General features: G+C 39.8%; 1 protein-coding gene across 6 annotated transcripts in view; it reads left to right on the forward strand.

Annotated features, from left to right (window-relative positions):
* The window catches only part of tead1b (TEA domain family member 1b), a 51,898-nt gene that overhangs the window by 13,260 nt on the left and 18,453 nt on the right, over positions 1 to 20,185 (forward strand). For all 6 annotated transcript variants that reach the window (XM_086287760.1, XM_086287764.1, XM_086287769.1 and 3 more), the window contains exon 3: positions 2,845 to 3,097. In XM_086287760.1, coding sequence (XP_086143886.1) covers positions 2,941 to 3,097 — 157 coding nt within the window. In that variant the 5' untranslated portion in view covers positions 2,845 to 2,940. The remainder of the gene's footprint in view (positions 1 to 2,844; positions 3,098 to 20,185) is intronic.

Consider the following 20,185-nt stretch of genomic DNA (forward strand, 5'->3'; position numbering starts at 1 on the left):
AAGCCCAACATTTTCCATCAGGCATCGCTGATATAATGTTATTATAGCTCTTCAAACGTTTTTGGTCTTTGCAATGTTTGGAGGAAGGCGCATGCACAGGATGGGAAGCATGATGGAGAAAACCACACTGTCTCTAAAGACTGATTAAAGTATCACTTTACCAACCATAGCATACCACAACAGAGAACCAGTGTTCCTACAAAACATAACAGAAGACACAAAACATCCATGTCAGCTTATTGATGAAAGAGGATTAGATTTTAAAGTTGAGGTATATTTATTTTTACTTGGATTCGATTTGTTGCAGTTGTGCTTTTACAAATCTGGAAAGAATGTTTCATTAGACTAGATATGAGGAGACTGGGCGCTTGCTGCTCGAGCTTCACGAGGACACGGGCGAGCGTTTTTCTTCAGAAAGATATTTTGCCATAAAAATGTAAGCTGGATTCGATTATGAGCACAGATAATCACTTGGTTGGGTTAAGAGGAGCACATCCAGAAAGAGGTTCAGCCCTTTAGTGGTTGAAATGGGAACGTTTCCCCTCCCTCATCAGTTTGTGAGTTGGTTCTGCAGCGTCAGCAGTCAGCACACAAAAACGGAATTCAGTAAAAGCTCTCTCTCCCTCTGCTCTCTGGGAGTTTTTTTCCCCAACAGCTTGCTCCCATCCCCCCTTTCCCCCTCATGAACTGACATGCTGGAAGAAACATATGCTACTATTCCCACTTCCTGACAGCTTGTGCTGCTTGAATAGGATCTTGCTCAGGGAGGAAGCAGTTGTCTGGAAAGTGTGGAGGGATTAGGGCCATGAGAAACCTCAGTCAGTTGTTAGCATATAATGTCAAATGTGAAATTACTTTTGATTGTGAATTAAGCATACACTGAGATTTTTCAAAGTGTTCTTTGAGGCATGAAGAAGAAAGAAAATTGCTCACTGCCGAATTTGCTTACTTTTACAACAGATGTGTAGGGATGACACACTTTTTACTCAATGAGTATAAACACTGGATTTATGATTCACAGTACTGTATTGCTTTATTGAGCCCATAGCCCAATATCCAGTTATCGAATTAGTATGTTTTAGTGAAGTCTAAAAGAAGCACTTTACACAGGCTGACTGAAGCAGAAGCACAGTGTAGACGACTGCATTGATCTGGATACAAAAGGCTGAAGTAAGTCTGGTTTATGCAGCCTATCAGGGTCATTCCTCGTCACCTATCCGTCATACGAGACCTATACAAACTCATCAGTGGTTTAACTATTTGTTATCTGAAAAGTATATCTTTCAAGGAATTTGCTATATAGCTTGCCTTTTAGGATGTCTTCTTCTTCCATGCATGCTGTCTAACCTGTTTGCCTGAGCTGTGTTTGACTTCCTAGCTGTGATGCTGTCAATGATTTAGCACATTTGGAAAATACTAAATTCTAAGAGGACATTAGCAGTCTTCTAATGTTTTAAGATGATAACCATACCCTAACTCTATGTTTTGGAGAAAGGCCAAATGGACTAGTTTTTTAAATGTGTTTCAGGATTATTATTTGTCTCCATTCTGATTGTTAAAACTTGGGAAAAACGTTTAATAAAAAAAAAAAAAAGACTTTTAAATTGCCTAAGGTTAGCATTAAGGTTAAGGTCTGTCTTTGTTCCCTTTTAAAGTCTACATTTACAGTTTTGTGTTCTTGCTCTTTATTAGCTTGTTAAACATCATACTTTCTTATACATACCAAGTGTAAATTCATCATTTACATAATGAATGATCTGCGAGGAACCTGTAGACTGACTGCCCACGCTTAATACAGAACAAATGGGTATTTGAATTCTGATATTTCTTTAGGTTATTTAACCACCTCATCAAACGCCCCTTGGAGTCCTTGATCAGACGCTGGCTCTTGATGTCACTGAATGTTTTCAGAAGAAGGCAAAACGTTTCATACTGACCACAGTGCTGGATCTTATTACGCTTTAAAATACCAGTCAGAACATTCATAAATGTTGTAATGTGTATATAGAATAGTTTGTGTTACAGGTTTCACGTTACTTGATATTGCTGTCTTGGCACAATGACAGGCGCCTCTTTATTAGCTGCATGTTCACCAGGAGCTTGTTGGTCTTGTCAGTAGCCACTGGTGAGATGAGACTTTCTCCAGCTGTGTGAGCAGCTTGGCTCCAGCTCCTATGTGTTGCTCAAATGTCTGATTCCCTTATGCCACCATAGTTGCTGCGGCTGACTGGAGATGTTAGCGCTACGGATTAGTAGTCACAATGTTTTGTTTTTTTTCTTTGTCTTTCATTTATTATTGTTTTCATATAAATGTTTCTCTTCACAGTCACTGGTATACACATTTACACCTTCAAGCTGCCAGCTACAACCACAGTCTTCCTGTTGTCCACTAAAGACTTTGAGACTGGGCGCTTTAGCTCAGCGCCGGTGGTAATGAGGCATGTCGATGCTTTTTCCCTAGAGGAATCAAACTAGCAACTTTGCTGACAGCATTGACTTTGTACTTGTTACAGCTCATAGGAATATATAGAGCTAAGAGCAGTTGCACAGGTGCTGAATAAAGGGGGAAAAATACATTTCCCAGACCTTTACACTGTGTATTGCCATTTAATTAGCAAGAAGTCCATGAGAGAAAATCTTCAGCTGTTTAAACCCATAACATCCGTTGTAAATCAATTCAACAACTTTCTTGGTGATGTCCAAGCTTCTTTAGCTGCTTCCACTCCATATTGTGCTCTTTACTAACTGTAAGCATTCTGTTTTTGAAGATGGTTCTCTGCTTTTCTGTTGCAGTAGTCATGATCTGCGGGTTTTTTTTTTTTTTTTTTTTTTTGGGAATTCCAGGTCTCTCCCTAGTCTGCTCCAAGCTTCAGCTTGGAGAGCTCAACCGCCACAATTGATCCCAGCAGCTGGAGCGGCAGCGAGAGCCCTGCCGAGGACATGGAGAGGATGAGCGACTCGGCAGACAAGCCTGTGGACAATGATGCAGAGGGGGTGTGGAGCCCTGACATTGAACAGAGCTTCCAGGAGGCCCTGGCCATCTATCCTCCTTGTGGGCGTAGGAAAATCATCCTCTCTGATGAGGGAAAGATGTATGGTGAGTAAAAGTTGTTGCATGTGTAAGTGTGAGTTTTCACATTCATTATCTCTGCTGCTTTTAGTTTTGAGGAATATATATATATATATATATATATATATATATATATATATCTCATATCTAAATACAAAGCTAGTATCAGCAGCTAATCACCATAGGGAAACATTTACCTGGAATTAAATGTAATTAAGGTGACAAGTTGTGTTTTTACAGGCATTTTGTGGGAAGTGATTCAGACTTGCTCATAAACCTTATCAAGACCAGCCTGTTGAGTGTTTGTATGGATCAGTTGTCAGTAAGGGTATTTTCCAAAGTGCTGCTCCTTTAAAAAGGAAAGACATGCTTCAGTTATGGCTGTGCCGAGCAACGTAAGACTGATGGTGACTATGACCATGGAGCTGTCACTCTGGTTCACAGAAGTGCAAGTTTATAAGTAAAGCCGCATGAACTATTAGTCAGTAGCAGATGGTACTACGGCTGCCACCAGCTGTGCCCCCTCTCCTCCCACCACTCCCCCCCTGTTCCTGGCTGGCCTGGGTGATGTCATGGAAAGAGGGAATATTTTCTCTCTGCGGTGTTGGACCGTCTCACAGCCTGTCAGTGTCAAGTGAAAGCAGAAAGCTCCTCTGAGCATTGGGTTGCAGCTGTCATGTGACCCCTCCGGCCAAACAAAATGTAAATTCTAGGAGTTGCAGCGAATCCCCTCAGTTGCCACTACAAAGATGTGGGCTCAAACAACGGGATCCTCCCCACTGTCTCTCCCTCCAAATCCCTGGTCCCCACACAGAGCGAGGCTGCCAGAGAAGCTGCCCCTCTGCTGTGGATTAAAGCATGAAAAATTATTTTTCTAGAGTTATAAATGAGCAATGCTAAGTGTAAGCCTCTTTTCGATTCAGTTGACATTCTCAGTATTATAAAAATGTTTTTCTGAAATGTCTTCAGATTGTGGTATTTTTGATTTCTTCTTTTTGACAAGTTTTAATTTTTAATTTTCATTTCCTGTGTCAAATGCTTAATTACAAAATCTTATATGTAAGTTGTGCCAATTAATAAAATTATTTGCACTGGTATGGATTTACCACAAACCGTCGCAAAACGCCGCTGCCCATAGCATGTTTTCTTTTTACATTTCCCAACAAGGCTATTGTCTAAGATAGATTACGAAACCCCAGCAACAAATCCAAACAAATGTTTTGCTATTGTGGTGTTGAACCCACCTTAAAATCTGCTGAAGAAGCGACTGCAGGGTTGAATAGCGGTTGGGCCTGCCAGATGTGCTCCATATCTGGTTACAGATGGCTCGTCAGCAGCTGAGTGTTTGGGCTGTGCCCTGGTCTAACTGAAATGAGAACTGTTTGTCACAGAAGTAAAATGATTTTCATGTGTAGATGCTGAAAAGGTTTGGCAGGGACGGCTACTACTGCATGATAATGTTGCAGAATTGTAGCAAAAAAGGAGCTAAATGCTTCTGTTCAGTTTTGGGGGAAAATGTTTTCATTTTTTTAATAATTGAAGATGCAGTACCTGAAAAATATGATGTTGGTGATATCTTTCTGCCGATTTCACTGGGGAGCACACTGCTGCTGGTCTTTTGTACTGGTGCTTTCTCAAGTGGCAATGCTTGTTCTTCAGCCCTTCAATGTGTTGCTGCTTTTTAATGCCAATGTGACTTTCCTAAAACCACTGTGGGTTTCACTTAAAGACAAAAAAGAAAATAGTTTTAATTTGAATAGGTTGCAGGAGTTCATTACTTTCATAACAATCTTTAGTGTTTCCCACAGACTTCGATTTGCAGCGTGGGCGTGCGTGCACGAGCGAGTGCGGGTGAACCAGCTGGTGGTTAAAGCATGAAACATGAGGCTAGCAGGTTAGCGAGGTTTGAAGTTTTTAAAATGAGAGTAACAGATTGTCCACTATTATGTTGATCATGGATGGAGATCTTTTGAACATGAAATAATAATAAAAAAAAAAGTTAACAGTTATTCTTGTTTGTCTGTTAATATGGATTCCTTGCGGGCCACCCAAGAAAGAATCTATGTATAGGATATGTATAGGAAAGGCTATTGTTGACTTTTCCAAATCAGTCAAGGATCAGTAATGGTTATATAGTAATGCCTGTCACAATAATTGTCTTTATTTACCAGTCATTCATTTTCTTGCCCGCTTATCCAATTCACGGCTGTCCTAGCTGTCATGGGGTGTGACAGGTAGGGTACACCCTGATCAAGTCTACTGCAGGGGGAACGCAGACAACAGTTCATCCTCAAATGTACACAGTGCCATGAAAAAGCGTTTGCCATTCTGATTTTTTGCATATTAGCCATACATTTCTGATCATCAAACAAAATGTAATATTGGACAAAATGAAGTTTTCAATTATTATTTATTATTTTTTTAGACAAAAAAGAGAGAAAAAAGAGAGAAATCTACCTGGTCCTATGTGGGGGGAGGGAGTAATTGCCCCCCCCCCCATGTTAAATCATAAATTATCTTTGATAAATGCCAGGCCAGATGAATCAAGAAATCACTTAAATAGAACCTTTCAGACAAAGTGAAGTAGGCTGAAAGATCAATTATGTAAAACCTAAGACAACAAATACTTTTAACAGCACTGTACTTACCCACTTGTGAAAGGAAGCCGGAGTACCTGTAAGAAATAAAAACACGATGACACAGGCAGAACATGTGGACTCTACACAAAAAAGCCCCGACTGGCCAGTAGTTTCGAACGGAGGATTGTTTTCTTCTTAAGCTAATCGCTAACCTCTGTACAGACTTATTACAGACCTATTTATTGTACCCTGTATGGACATGGCCGTAATGTTTTCCTTTGTGTTTACAAGCATGTTTATTTAGATAAGAATGTCATGAGTAATTCAGGCAACAAATATTTTACCCACCGTAGCAGGGTTTGGGTGTAGTGAGCCTAAGCCAAATGAACTCTCTCATACATCCATAGAAGAGAAAGAACACACACAGTGACAGTAGTCCAGGTGAAGTGATTGGTAATATATTATTTGAGGTTAATGGGCATTTTTCACAATGACTGTATAATTACGGTCGGGAAGTTTTGAAGACTAGGCCTGAGTACACTTGGTCCCACTCCAGAGCTCTCTAAGAAGCATTCTGGGTGAAAGCTTAATGAAAAAGAAGAGCTCATTAAGGGTCTATGAGGTAATGTTTCTGTTTGCTGTGTGGCTTTTTTTTTTTTAAGCACGATTGTGCAAAAACTGATTTTCATGGATCTTGTTGGCGAGGTGGAAAATGGGGAAAGGAAGAATCCAAAATTTGATATGGATCGAGGCATGGATTCGTGCAACACATGTCCAGTTTTATGAATGAACTGATGTTAGCAATGCTCAAAACCTTTTGGATGTATGTAACTAAACAGTCATTTCTACCATTAGCTGTACAGCTAACCAACAATGGATAGTGCAGCTCGTTGCCAAATCAACAGGTCAGGTGTTACCCATGCCTTGTTTGTTTTGCAATTCATTGTTTAATGATAGAACTGTGAAACTATTATTAACTCTGAAGGAACCCAACCATGGCAGCTGTGTGTGGACTGCTACCACTTCTGGTTTAAATTATGTCATTATTCCCCAGGACCTTATCAAGTCCTGCGATCCACACCTTTACCTGTGGCAGGATCAGTACACACTGTACACCTGTCCTGCTCACTGTGGTGTAGAGGTGTATGGCATGTGCTGTTGTTTTGGGGGAAAAAAAGTTTTTTTGTATCTAGAGAAGTCAACTGAGAGGAAGCAATCAAAATCCAAACTGCTGAGTTTGAATGTTATACCTTTGAATGTAATTTTTGTGCAAAATTCCTCAGATTTTCCATTTATAGTCTTTGCTAAGAGTACGCCCTTTTGGAATACCATCAAAGACAAGTGACCAATGAAGCGGTCCTCTGTGCTGCTGCTAGGGATTGATTCGTGTTAAACGTCCAGTGATTTGTCTTTTAAAAGGGGAGAGGCTAATATGATGCTGTCGAAGACCAAGAGAAACGCAGACAGGCTCTACACAAATGCTCTCATGGCATCTTGGATGAAAGCTGGCTACAAGGAGACAGGTATTTTGTAGTTGAGAATCCCTGGGGATGGCATAGTGTTCCATGCACAGAGCTCATCACAAGAGGAGCTGCCCCGAGTGCCCTTAAGCCCTTTGTTATCTTGGGGTAGAGTGTAGTTAATTAGCAACAGTCTCTATAGCAACTGTGTTGCGGTACAAAACAATTTCTAATTTCTGCTTCCTAGCTTATTGTGATGTTTACCTGAAGTGTTTCGGATGTGCTGAAACTAGTGTTGGCTGGCACTGTGCCTATTCTCAGTGGCTAATTGTGGCAGCAACAGGAGATGCTACATCTGCATAGGCTGCATCGCCGGCATTTGCCATGTCTTCAGACTTTGGCAAATATTTTTAACAACAAAGGGAAATGGAGGGCATTGGCCCTTACCCAAAGGCTTACGACTCTATACTTGTGTAATTCACCTGCTGTGCTAGGCTGCATTCATTTACCCCAGAAATAGAGTTGATAAATGAAACAACACGCTTCACTCAAATTGTATGTTTATTCATTGAGTTATGTATTTGCACTACCCAGCAAGCTAAATGACAATGGTGAATTTTTCTCAGTTACTGTTTGGGGAAAAAAAAAAATAAAGACCTGAATTTTATTCTACCTACTGACAAATAAATATGCAAATACATACTCTACTTGTAGGCTGTACAACACCTAAATATATATATTTATATTATTACTGGTCCTTCACAGTTGAATACATTGTTATAGCTTAAAGGCTTTTTGATGGAGACTTAATTACTTACCTTGGAGATTTGGACTACTCCCTATGCTTGTATTATTGCGTCTTGCTGGTTTTGATAAACAGTAGCAGCAATAATACCATTATTTATTTTTCTAAAAATAGCAAACACAGTCTGTAAATGACCAAAAACCATACGTTGTAATGTTCTCACTGTAGGTGGGCTGCAGGACACGGTGCCTCCATCTGCATGTGTTAGTTGATGTAAAGCTTTTCCTATTACCATTCTACTGTTTGCTCTGACATCTCGTCAGTGATCCAGCCCAGACTCCTCCTGTGGGAACTAAGTGGCACTTGGTTTGCAGGGATGCCAAGGATGAGTTAGATATAATGAGCAGACCTGGCTTGCCCTCGATGGCCCAGCGCTGTGCTCCTCTGGGGCTCGTCTCATCGGGCCGAGCATGCTCTGAGACAGAGCGAGCGGACCTGATCCTCCCTGCTGGGCGGATAATGAGGAATTCTGGGATCAGCTCAGGCTCCCTGAGTCACCTGCATTCACTCAGAATGGAGTGTGAGGAACTTCATTGCAGGAGAGGCATCACACACCTCCAGAATAATCCCTCATTTGTTCCCTTGCCATTGTCAGTGTAAGACTACTGTGTTTTCACACACGACAGTGAAAAAGTCCAATTTTTTATGTCTCTCTCAAAAGGAGAAACTATTGAAAGTGTAAATAGTATTGATGCAGGTATGATTATGGAAGGAAGAAGTCATTTTGAGTTTCAAGAAGATTTAAGGGTTTTTTTAACGTCAGATTTTTATAAACTGGTTATTTATTCATCATGGTTCACTAAGTAGTCATATATTTTAGACTGACCCAGTAAAAGGAGGAAAACCTAACATGAAGCAGCTCGATTTGTCAAAGAAGGAAAACACTCTTCCACTCAGCAGTTTTTTCTGAGCTTACAGTCAGAAACAATCGTTTCTATTGATAATTCAGCTAATCTAAAAGAAGAAACGAGTGGCTAGGAGTAGAGATGGACCGATCCGATATTACGTATCGGTATCGGTCCGATACTGACCTAAATTACTGGATCGGATATCGGAGAAAAATAAAAAATGTAATCCGATCCATTAAATATCACGAAAGCACCTCACAAAACTTGCAACACGCCGTAACTCGCCTCAGAACGTATGCATCACGTGATAGAGCAGCTGTGGCATGCAGGACCTGTCGGTGGTCTGGATAGCATTTGGAGCTTCGCTAGCAACCTGGCATTTCATCTCCGACAAAGTTATCCCCGAGAGAAGTAAAGCAAGTGTGTAAGTCCATCTCTGAATGTTTGTAAAGCATTCCCACGTTAAGCTTAACAAGCGACTGCCTCTCGCTCTCCGGCTGCTACTTCAATCGTGAAACTGCTTAAATCAGCTGATCGGCTTTTCTGTCGCGAGTCTGTCTCTCGTTTGTTTTTGGTCCACTTTGCGCCAGAAAGAGGAAACCAGCGGCTGAACAACAGCAGCACGTTTAAGCTTGATAAGCTGTTGTTAGAATTTATTTAATATTAATTTCTACACCAGGATCTTTTTCTACGTAGCTGACGCTGGTAACTGTGCAGGGGCGGATCTAGCAAAGTTTAGCCAGGGGGGCCGATAGGGCATTAACTGGGAAAAGGGGGCACAAAGACATACTTTTCTTTCTTATTCTCATTTAAAATGTCTAGCTTTTAATAAATAATTATCTGACAGCCAAAGTTTTAATTTGATGTAAAATGAATAGAAGTCAATTACTGTATATAGTGACTATTAAGTCTAATATATATACCCTAGTAAGCTATAGTACTTTTTACTTTGGGAAGGTACCATCTGTGCAGTCTGCAATTTTGTTGAAGAAAGATGTTGAATCTATTTAATATTTCTTGAAAAATAATTGATTTCTGTGCATTTTTTTTCACACTGCATCAAATTAAGGTTGATTACGTCGATTAAGCATCATGAGGTGGCGCGTGAGGGGTGGTTCCCTATTTTTTATTTATTTAATTTTGTTGTTGCTGGGAGTTGGAACCCTATTAGTTAGGTTGCTTAATATTTACGCTAAGTACTCTTTAAAATACCAGAATAGGGAGGATGGTGTAGGTCTAAGTTTATTAGATTGATCAGTATTGCTGAACTATGAAATATTTTTTTTGTATACAGGTATAACAGAATAGCTTTAGTGTAGTTGTTGTTTTAAACTTGAGTATGAACTTGCAGACTTGCAAAATGCAGCAAGATATTTTAAAAAACAGTTTTGTTGATTAAAAAACACTATATCGGATTCATATCGGTATCGGCAGATATCCAAATTTATGATATCGGTATCGGACATAAAAAAGTGGTATCGTGCCATCTCTAGCTAGGAGTCACTTGTCAGGAGTCACTAGGAGCAGGTGTATGTGAGAATCCAAATGTGTGACAAAGTCAGGTCAGGCATTAAATGGCCTTATCCTACCAGCTCCATAGCAAAAAGCGCAGATGATATCTGATTGTGCCGATTCGTGCCTAAACCAGACAGAGTATATATCTGGAACTGATGTGAACTGTCTCATGCTGAGTGCTTCATGTGATAGGGAACAACTTGTGATATTGCCCTGCGCTGATTCTCCTGCCTTTTTCTCAAGGTCATGTGTGACAACAGCTGAAGAATAAAGAAACAAAGAGAACATGTGAGAGAAACTCATGAGTAGTGTGAATCTCCAAAATGTTGCCATTTAGCTGTGGTGTGTAACAAGCCGTCATTAAGAGACTAGCCTGTGAAAGCAGTTTTATATGATTGATCTGTATGGGTTGTTGGCTTTACTGGTTCCAAAAGCATCATATTTGGGGTATGAAAGGTCTGCCTCTTTAGTTTGGGCACATGCATTATTTATTCCTTAATGACACACACAGCAGTTGTCTTTTGTAATTCAAGCCATTTTTCTGTTGTCTCTTTCAGTAAGCCTTTTGGTGATTGCACATGTTGTTTTGCACTCTGAACAGGATGGGTCTATTGTGAACAGCGGACTAGTCAAACAAGTGTATGGACGAGAGCCAGCAGGAACATCCAGATAACTGACGATTCTGATTATTTCACTGAAAATTTTAGATTTTCCTACACGTCTGCATCGCATGTATGCATGTTTCGGTGACTCCGAGAATGCAGTTAATGAGAATCGGGCTAAAATTGGACCCACATCTAGAGCTACTCTGTTGCTGAGCAGCAAAATTGATTTTGAAGTGGATTTTATTTTATTTTATTTTTTATTTTTTGTAAGTTTTTTTTCGGAGGGTAGATATCAGCTCACAGTCGTGTCCGTGTTGCGGTGACCGAGCATAACGTGTTGTGACTTGCGTGAGATTACCGTCTCCTGCTCACAGCCTCCTGTGGTTAGGGGGTTCGTGCCTCACAGGGGTGCTTAGCCCACGCTGAGGTGAATAAGAAAATGTAGGTATAAGCAGCGCTGATGCCAAGGAGACTGAGGAGATGTTACTGAGAGGGGTTTTGTGTAGAAGAGCGGGCTTTCAAAGCCAGAGAGTGCATTTTTTTTAAGTTAGTTTTTGGCCTATTTGATATATTCATGTATGCAATGAACAATTGCAAGGCATGCAAGCACGGAAAAAGAAACACTTTGAAAGGCATTTTTGTACACCTCACTCCAATGTTTTAATGATCAAAGTGTATTTTATCACCTTAAACAAAAACCCCAAACATTTCAGATTTGTGCACATTCATGTTTGCCCATATCTGCATCAGAAAGAGACTTAACCAACAGATTCATGAGGCTGTTTTTAATTTTCCCTATGTTTGGAAGTGTTTGCACTGAATGGTTAGATTAGGCTGTGGCTCAGTGCCTGCCTGAATCAGGAGTACATGGGGTGTGTCCCTGCTCTGAGGTCTGTGTGAGGCCCTCTGAGCCAGGCTTCTGGTTTCAGGTTGCATGTTCCCAATTGGCTGCCTTTGTTTGACTAAAACACAGTGAGACTCTGGGCTTCTTAAAGATGCAGTGTCACTTTTTTAGTGTGCTCCTAAAGAAAAAAATAATGTTTCGTGCTGACTACATCTTATCCCATTGATGAAACACTTTTATTCTGATGAGATCATCTCATACTGATAGGACCATTTTGTGTAATCAACATATGAATGGAATCTGAATGCCACTGTTATGCTCTCATCCAGCGCGCAGGGACTACACTCCAGTGCTAACACAGACTGTCATCTCTTTCTTTGCTGTTAGTGAAATGGAGAAAGGTCTCTCAACACTGAGCAGCATCCCTGGAAACAAAAGAAGACAGCAGCTATATCCATGAAATTATCACACTTAATGATGTTATGTTGCGACCTGACTCTAATATCATATATGGATAAACCTTGTAATGTGACATAAGAGCATACTTATCAGCCGGTGCCTCTCTGTGTTATTTTCAGTACCTATTTTGTATTTAAACCATTTCACTTTAAACCTCGGATAAATTATAACTTTGAGTCAAAATTCTCTCAGCTTGTCTTCATGATTACAAAGAAGGTGAGATATAAGAGCCCATCATGACCACAAAGTTTGACTTTTCATTTATACATATTGGCCACAGCCAACATGTCTTCCTTTGTGCTCAGATGCTGAATTGATCCTGAGAGATTGAAAATATTGATTTGACTCAGCGTCTTACTTTGTTGTGGAGAAGGGGGGCAGTGTACCTTCCTGACTGTTAGCACCGTGTTCACACATTGGACTTGCCACACAGCCAGTTCCTCGGGAGACTCATAATTACAGCCGTCCTCTCAGATTAGTCCAGCAGCCTATCCAACTGTGGCTTTACTCCCTGGTCATTTATTTCATCCCTTTCCCTCTCCCGAGAGGCAGACCTCAACACAATGACCAGGCCAGCCTCTACAATAATGTATGTGATGATAAACACAGTGGATCCTAATTGATAGAGTGATTCAGACAAGGGCTAGCTGTGCAAATTGGTCCCCTGTGAGTATATTGCACAGAGTTGGGACTAGCAGGTTTCAGCTCTGGCCTTGTTTGAAAGGCGCAGAGCAAGGAGAGAGGAAATAGAATGGGCTGGACCTGCTGAGTGATAAAGAGGCTGTCTTTTCCTCTGAATGCAGGCACAGTTCAGCAGAGGTTGGCTGCTGTAATCCCCTCAGTGTCTCCAGGAAGGCTCAGGTTAGTGACCTGCTGCTTTGTGATGTCTTGTAAGATTTTGAGAGAACACCTCACCTTTAATCCCCCACTGCTCAGCTAACACATTAACTCAACTGCTCCTGACCCAGCCCCTGCAATAAAGCCTTTTATCTAGCTCAATAAGGTCATTTGAAGTTAAGTATTGATTTCTTTTGGTGTCCAGAGAAAAATGGATTTTTAAAGAGCTGTTAATTACAGTTGAACACTGCATTATAGTGAGAACTTAATTTTCGTGACTGGATTTTTAAACCTCGGTCGGGTCAGTTTGAAATTCAGGAAATAACCTGAATCCAGTTTACTTGAAATTTCACATAAAGATTTTATGCTTGGCTAGTGTGAGAAAAGTACCGATGAGAATAAGGTGCAGTGGAAACGGACTCAAATTAATTTTGATGTACAGAAAGGTGACAGACCAAATGGGGGGAAAAAAGAAAACGGTGAGGTCACCCCCAGAGCATTGATTCTACAAGTCTCTGGTGATCTGCTGAAGCAACTTAGCGCCGTTCTTCAAATAGATATTCACTCAGTTGTTGGCTGAGACAGCTAACATGTTAGCCCCAAACCTCCCGTAGATCTTCAGTTGCTCTAAATTCTCATAACTAGAACACCGTAGCGTGGGGATACTGATTCATATCATTTTTATACCCTTCAAACCATTCACCAACACTCCTAACTTGTGTGTGTCGGGGGTGGCACTGGTGCTTCGACAGACATATACCCCTACAATATCAACAGAAGGACCTCAGCCATCCCAACAACAGACTGTTCTCTCTGTTGAGGTCAGGAAAGCGATTCCGCTCCCTGAAGACCAACACAGAGAGACTGAGGAGGAGCTTCTTCCCGCAGGCGATACGGTCTCTCAATCACACCACCACACAGTACTGACCCACACATATAGGTCTTATACACACTGGACATTCTGGACATTGTTTTCACTTCATCACTTCATCACTTTAAGCATATTTGCACTGCACAAGACACTTACAAATGTGGATTGCACAACACTGGACATTATTTCTTCATTTCCAGTTAATACTTGTACAGCTGCTGTTATTGTGTGTGTATATATATATATATATATATTTATATTTCTTCATACATTCTTATATAGTTCTATACTGTGTATTTTGTTGTACAGTTATTTTATTTTTTAACTTTAATTTATATATTTTATCTTATTCTTTCCCAGTTAAATTTACCCTTCACTCTAATTTGTGTTGTACAGTTATTTCATTTTTAACTTTAATTTTTATATTTTATTTTATTCCTTCCCAGTTAAATTCACCCTTTTTAATTTTCATATGTATTTCCTATCTTATTCATAGCCTTTTCTTTTTTTATTTAGGTCACGAGCAGTTGTCTAAGCATTTCACTGCATATCGTACTGTGTATGACTGTGTACGTGACAAATAAAATTTGAATTTGAATTTAAATTTGAAGAAGAGGTAGTTAACAGGAAGCACATCTTTCAAACGCAATGGTGCCCTTTTCTACAGAGTTGAAGTCTCATCCATACCAGTCTCTAGAAATCTTATGTTCCCTCACTGATGCAGTGTAAATGTGTCAAAAGAGACAAAACTGCCACAGGTTTGTACTTTCAGTCATTCTAGTTTTCATGTGTTACACAGTAGGTTACAGAAATTGGGATGTGCGTGAGAAGCAGTAGTAACTCTTTTGCATGACAACAACAGTGAGCATAACCTAACATAACTAAGCCTTTGGTGGGGATCAAGGGCTCTGTTTTTTCCCCTTTGTCATCACTGGTGCTCAGCCAGTTGATCATACCGATTCCCAATTGATTGCATGAAGCGTAGTCAAGATGCAATAAAAGAAAAAAGGTTTGTCAGCTGCACTTGAAATAAAACTTTAAGTTGCTTAAGAAACAACATACAGCTTTGACTTTGTGGGCAAAGGTGAGCTGCTGGCTGGTTATTACCCAGGACATCTTATTAACATAGAATAGAATAGAATAGAATAGAATAGCCTTTATTGTCATTGTACAGAGTACAACGAAATTGGAGTGCCACTCCCTTGGTGCAAGTTTCAATAATAAATATAAATGTAAAATATAAAAAGTACAAAAAAAACAATCGTAAGTACTCAAACAATAGTATGTACAATATATACAGGATAGCAGCATTAATATGATGACAGTATGAATAGCAGCATAATATAATGACAGTGACGGTATGGAATAGGTTCAATTGTTTTTGTGCTTATTTACTACGGTGATAGCTCTGGGAAAGAAGCTATCCCTGAATCTGTTTGTCCTGGTTTTATGTGACCTGTACCGTCGGCCTGACCGTAATAGTTCAAACAGTTCTTTGCTGGGGTGAGAGTGGTCATTGATGATATTGCCAGCTCTGCTGAGGTACTGAGAGTTTGCAGTGACCTCCAGGCTGGGCAGAGAGCAGCCAGTGATCTTCTGGGCTGTGTTGATGACCCTCTGCAGTACTTTCCTGTCTGCAGCTGAGCACCCTGCATACCATGTTGTTATGCCGTACGTTAGGATGCTAAGACTTGCTGTCAATAATCACCCCAGTGTCAAACTAAAAGCATGAACAGCTGCCTGTGATTGACTAGACTTGACTTAAGTGAGTAAACACAAATATGGCAGAAGTTTAATATGAACATTGTATTTTAGTTCAGGCTGGGAGGAGGATTTTTGTTGTTGTTTATTGGCAATTGAAATCACTCTATTCCATCTACAGTTTGAGTGTGGCTCTGCTGAAGAAGGGCAGTATGCAACTTTTAAAACCAAGATGCTGTTTTTCAAGCTAAGAAACTCTTTACAGACTTCTTTAGTTATCAATGTAAAATTCCACAGTCATGATGGATGGTGCAAAGATAAGATCATCTAATCCACTTCAGATCAGGAATCTGCAGGAAAGGTCTGTGTGATGGCAAAGCAGAGGGGAAATTTTACATTTATTGAATTTGTGGTTTTTCCAAAAGCCAAACAAACATACAGAGTACATAGAGCTACAGGACTTCCAGATACACCTCACTCACCAGCTCAGTAGGAAAAAAACACAAATGCAGTGAAGGTCCACTAATATAATAGTATGACCTGCTCGACTTTCCTCACACACGGGCAGAACTTGATCAGCTTCAGACCAATAGTTTAGTCTATACTCCTAATATTCTCACACAGCAACAATGGTGAAAAGAAATTACACATTAGCTCAATTTTATTTTTCCAACTTTATGAAAAATTTGCACTGCAAGATTTGGTGAAAGAATTTACAGTTATGTAAATATATATGTGTGTATCTGTCTGTCTGTCTGTAACCTTTGTATTTACTCACAAAGTACATTTACACTTTCTTAACCAGTCAAGACGTCATTCACCTTTTCTGTAAAATAGAATAGAATTCAACTTTACTGTCATTGCACAGGTACAGGGCAACGAAATGCAGTTTACATCCATCCAGAAGTGCTTTAGTGATATAGATATATTACAATATATATTAGCAATAATATAGATATGTGAGTATATTACAGAAATGGGTCTATTATGGTATGTTATAATGTACACGGTATGAAGTATGTTGTGAATATTCTATAACTATAAGTATGCACAGGCTGTAGTGAGTACAAGCTATGTACAGGCTATGAACAGGATATAAATATGAAAAACTATACAGAATATGAAATAAATAACTTTACAGAAATCTGAGATATACAGCTATACAGAAATGGGAACTATGCAAGTTGTAAACAGTTGTAGGATTAAAAATTATCAAATGTACAGAATGATTATTTACACAGAGCTATACAGTAGTGCAGTTAAGATAAGTGAGATATAATTCCTACAGAGGCTATATAAAGTGCTAGTGGTTGTGAGTGGTGGTTCAGTCCATTTCAAATTAGCACACACATTTAAGAACTAAGACTCTCAGCAGTGCCTCAGTGTGTAACAAATGGTCATATCAAACTATATAAAGTCACATAAAATAGAAAACCCACTCAGTGTTTTGCCTCTCTGTCAGTTTAGAAATTGTCAGGCTTTGAAGTAAATGAATTGCTCTTAATTGTAGGCTTTCTTATTTTTACATCCCTGCTTTTCTTGTCTAAATGCAGACTGAATTGAGTTGTTTCCTGTGAATATGGGTGGAACACCCGTGTTCATGTGAGGCCAGCACTGAAAAAGCCTGTGAGAGTTTTATGAGAGAATTTAGAGACTGCTATGTGTAAATTATAGTATGTTAAGAGACTGCCATAATAATCGCCTTCCACTGGATCAAGAAAGTGTTAATTTCAAACAAGTTCAAATCCAGAGCATAACAAAAATACATTGCGTATACTACAACAATAAAACCTTTTATTTGTGTGCAGTGTACTTCCTGTTACATAATTAGTGAGTAAATAAAACGCATACATGGAGTGTCAGTTTATGAGAAGATGAAGCTTAAAGCTTTCCATTTTCGCCCACAGGCACTGGGATGGTTTGTGTTTGTGAGACAGTGCGAGTGTGTAGGAGGAGGAGAGATTTCTATTGTGTCACAGAGAATGGCAGTAGTGTTTGCGATCATTGTGGCGTCACGCATGCAGTGTCTGGCCTTGAAGTCTTTCTTATGGACTCGCACTGCCAGTCTGAGAGCCTAACAATGCAGGGAGGGAAAGCACTTGTACAAGCAGCTGGTGGACTGGAGTCAGATGTTATGATGAGCTGATATTATCTTCTGTCTTCTACAAGAGACTTCATAGCTGAAAAGGCTCGACTGCAGCAGAGCTGTGACCTGGATTGTTATCAAATGGACAGGAATAAACTTGTAAATGTTGGTGCAACACTTTCCTCAGGAAACACCTGCCAGGTCTGGCCAGCTGCAGGCATTTTATATTTAGTTGTAATTGTTTAAGCTTACATAACTGACGTATTGTGTTCTCGCCATAACAGTTGCGTGTGATTTTTGTTCCTTTGAGATTATTTATCGCAGAGGTTGTGTGCCTAGTCTTTGACCTCTCGCTAAGGGCTAACATAATGCTAAACTGATAGCATGCTGTTTCCCCTGCAAAAAGGGCACTGTCAATTATTCTTTGAAGTCTCAGGTTCTCCTTCAGTTGGCAAGCTGTGGTTTCCCATTGATATTTCAAGTAAAAGGCTTCCTGCCCCTGCCTACTATTCCCAAAACCTGGGACGAATGCCTTCATATTGTTGGTTTAGTCTATTATGATGCTAATGTCTGCCTGAGACCCTTGAGTCATCTATCACAGATGACAGGAAATCTGGGGCCTTTGTGTTGGCTCACGACACAGGCGCACACACGTGCACATAAGGAAACAAACACGACTGCGTAGAAGTCTAAATAACTAACTAATCCAAAAAGCTAATGGAAAGATTTATAGCTTGTCAGTAATAAGAGGTGCATTGAATGATGCAGTTAGTGCAGCTAATTATTTTCATTCATTAATCATTTGGTCAAATACGCCCAAGCCTTTTTCACAAAAGGTACAAGATTTTACCAGATGTCTTATTTCACCAACCGCTAATGTAAACAGTAATTATGAGACAATTAAAAGCTGTCAACAGATGCTATTGATTAGTAATTCTGTGTTCGGTTTATTGCTGATCAACTAGTTGTTCTTGCGCTAAGTCTACCTTTCAAAAGCTGTGAAGCATCTTAAATAATTGTCCAACAAGAAAAAGTGCGTACAGATCCACTGAGAGATGATTTCAGTGTTATTAATATGGCCTCTGCTAATTTACAGCCTTAATCTATGTTATTAATGTAGCTTCGTAATGTGCTGGTCAGTACTGTGTGTTGCCTTCTGTTCTGTGAGGCTGCCTGGTCAAGGCCTAGCTAAACACAGACAGTCGAGTGGTAGAAGTCACACACATGTGGGCAGTCTGCCGACTGCTTCTCTGCCAAGCCCGCCGCTGTTTCATGGCAAAGTGCTGGGCCAGATGTGACTGTGGTTGTGCCTGCATGAGAGAGGGGGGAAAGTGCTGTTACAGGAAATGAAAGCTTTTAAAAAGAGGAAGGGGAAAAAACTCACAAAGAGCTGTAAACTATTGTTCTTGCTCCTCGGGAGGTTGCAATCGAGCCAGGTAAAAATGTTTAATATGCCATTACTAAAATTAGCTTGGTATTTTTGTTACACAGGTTAATAAAGGTTATGGTAATATATTCAATGACAAACCTTCATGTTTATTTGCCAGTGAAGATTCAGCACTGCTGTACTTATGATTGCCACTGAACATTTATCACGTGGAATTCTACTATGTTTAGACATAAGGATTTTTTTTTTTTGGTTTGGTTTGATAGGATGGGTTAAAGACAAATGTTAGTTGAAAAATGAATTTTAGCTGAGGAACTGTCTTACTCCTTAAATTAGGTCTGCATCTCATTCTGCATTGCATTTATATCAATAATCCTAATTCCTTTAACCTTACGATTTGAAGAAAAGCTTTTCAAATATTCTTCAAACAATTGGTCAGTTCACCACTCCAGTCACTTGACAGGAAATTAACTTGCCACTGTTTTGGTAAATTAATTATGCATTTATAGTCAGAAGGAAAGCTCAGCTTGAGCAGTTTGGAGGCAAAGTAAGAGATAAGGTTGAGATACTTTGGACATGTGCAGATGTCACTTAAGTGTTGGTGATCCACCAGTATCCAGCTCTCTGAAGCAGCAAGACCGGTTTTTATTGTCTGTTCCTTTAGAACTCAAGCTTTTCTATAGACTTTCATTTTTAAATATGATGTTTGGATTTCAAGTGCTGTGAATGACATTCTAGAAGTGTCTGTAAATACTGCTTTGTTCAGTGGGATAAAAGAATGCAAAGCCTGAAATGTGCATATACAAATTCATTCATGTTCTTCTATGAGGCACTTTGTATCAAAAGGCTGAAGGAGGGAATCGATTTTTATTATTTTTTTCTATGAAATAATGTAACAAAAAGCCACATAGTGCCTCTTCCAGCTCTTACATTTGATCTGACTAATGCTCGAAATCTGTTATTCTCAATTTTACACACACACACACACACACACACACACACACACACACACACACACAGAAGCACAACTTTATTAGTACAGGACATAACTGCTTTTGGCTAGAGTTAATAGTGAAGATAACAAGACGTTATCGGCCAGAATCTTAGTGTTTGTGTCT

The sequence above is a fragment of the Aulonocara sp. 'chitande type north' Nkhata Bay genome, linkage group LG1 (assembly GCF_057382095.1).
Source record: "Aulonocara sp. 'chitande type north' Nkhata Bay isolate Kocher_YH1m ecotype deep benthic linkage group LG1, A_spYH_male_GT1.1, whole genome shotgun sequence".
Taxonomy (NCBI): Eukaryota; Metazoa; Chordata; class Actinopteri; order Cichliformes; family Cichlidae; genus Aulonocara; species Aulonocara sp. 'chitande type north' Nkhata Bay.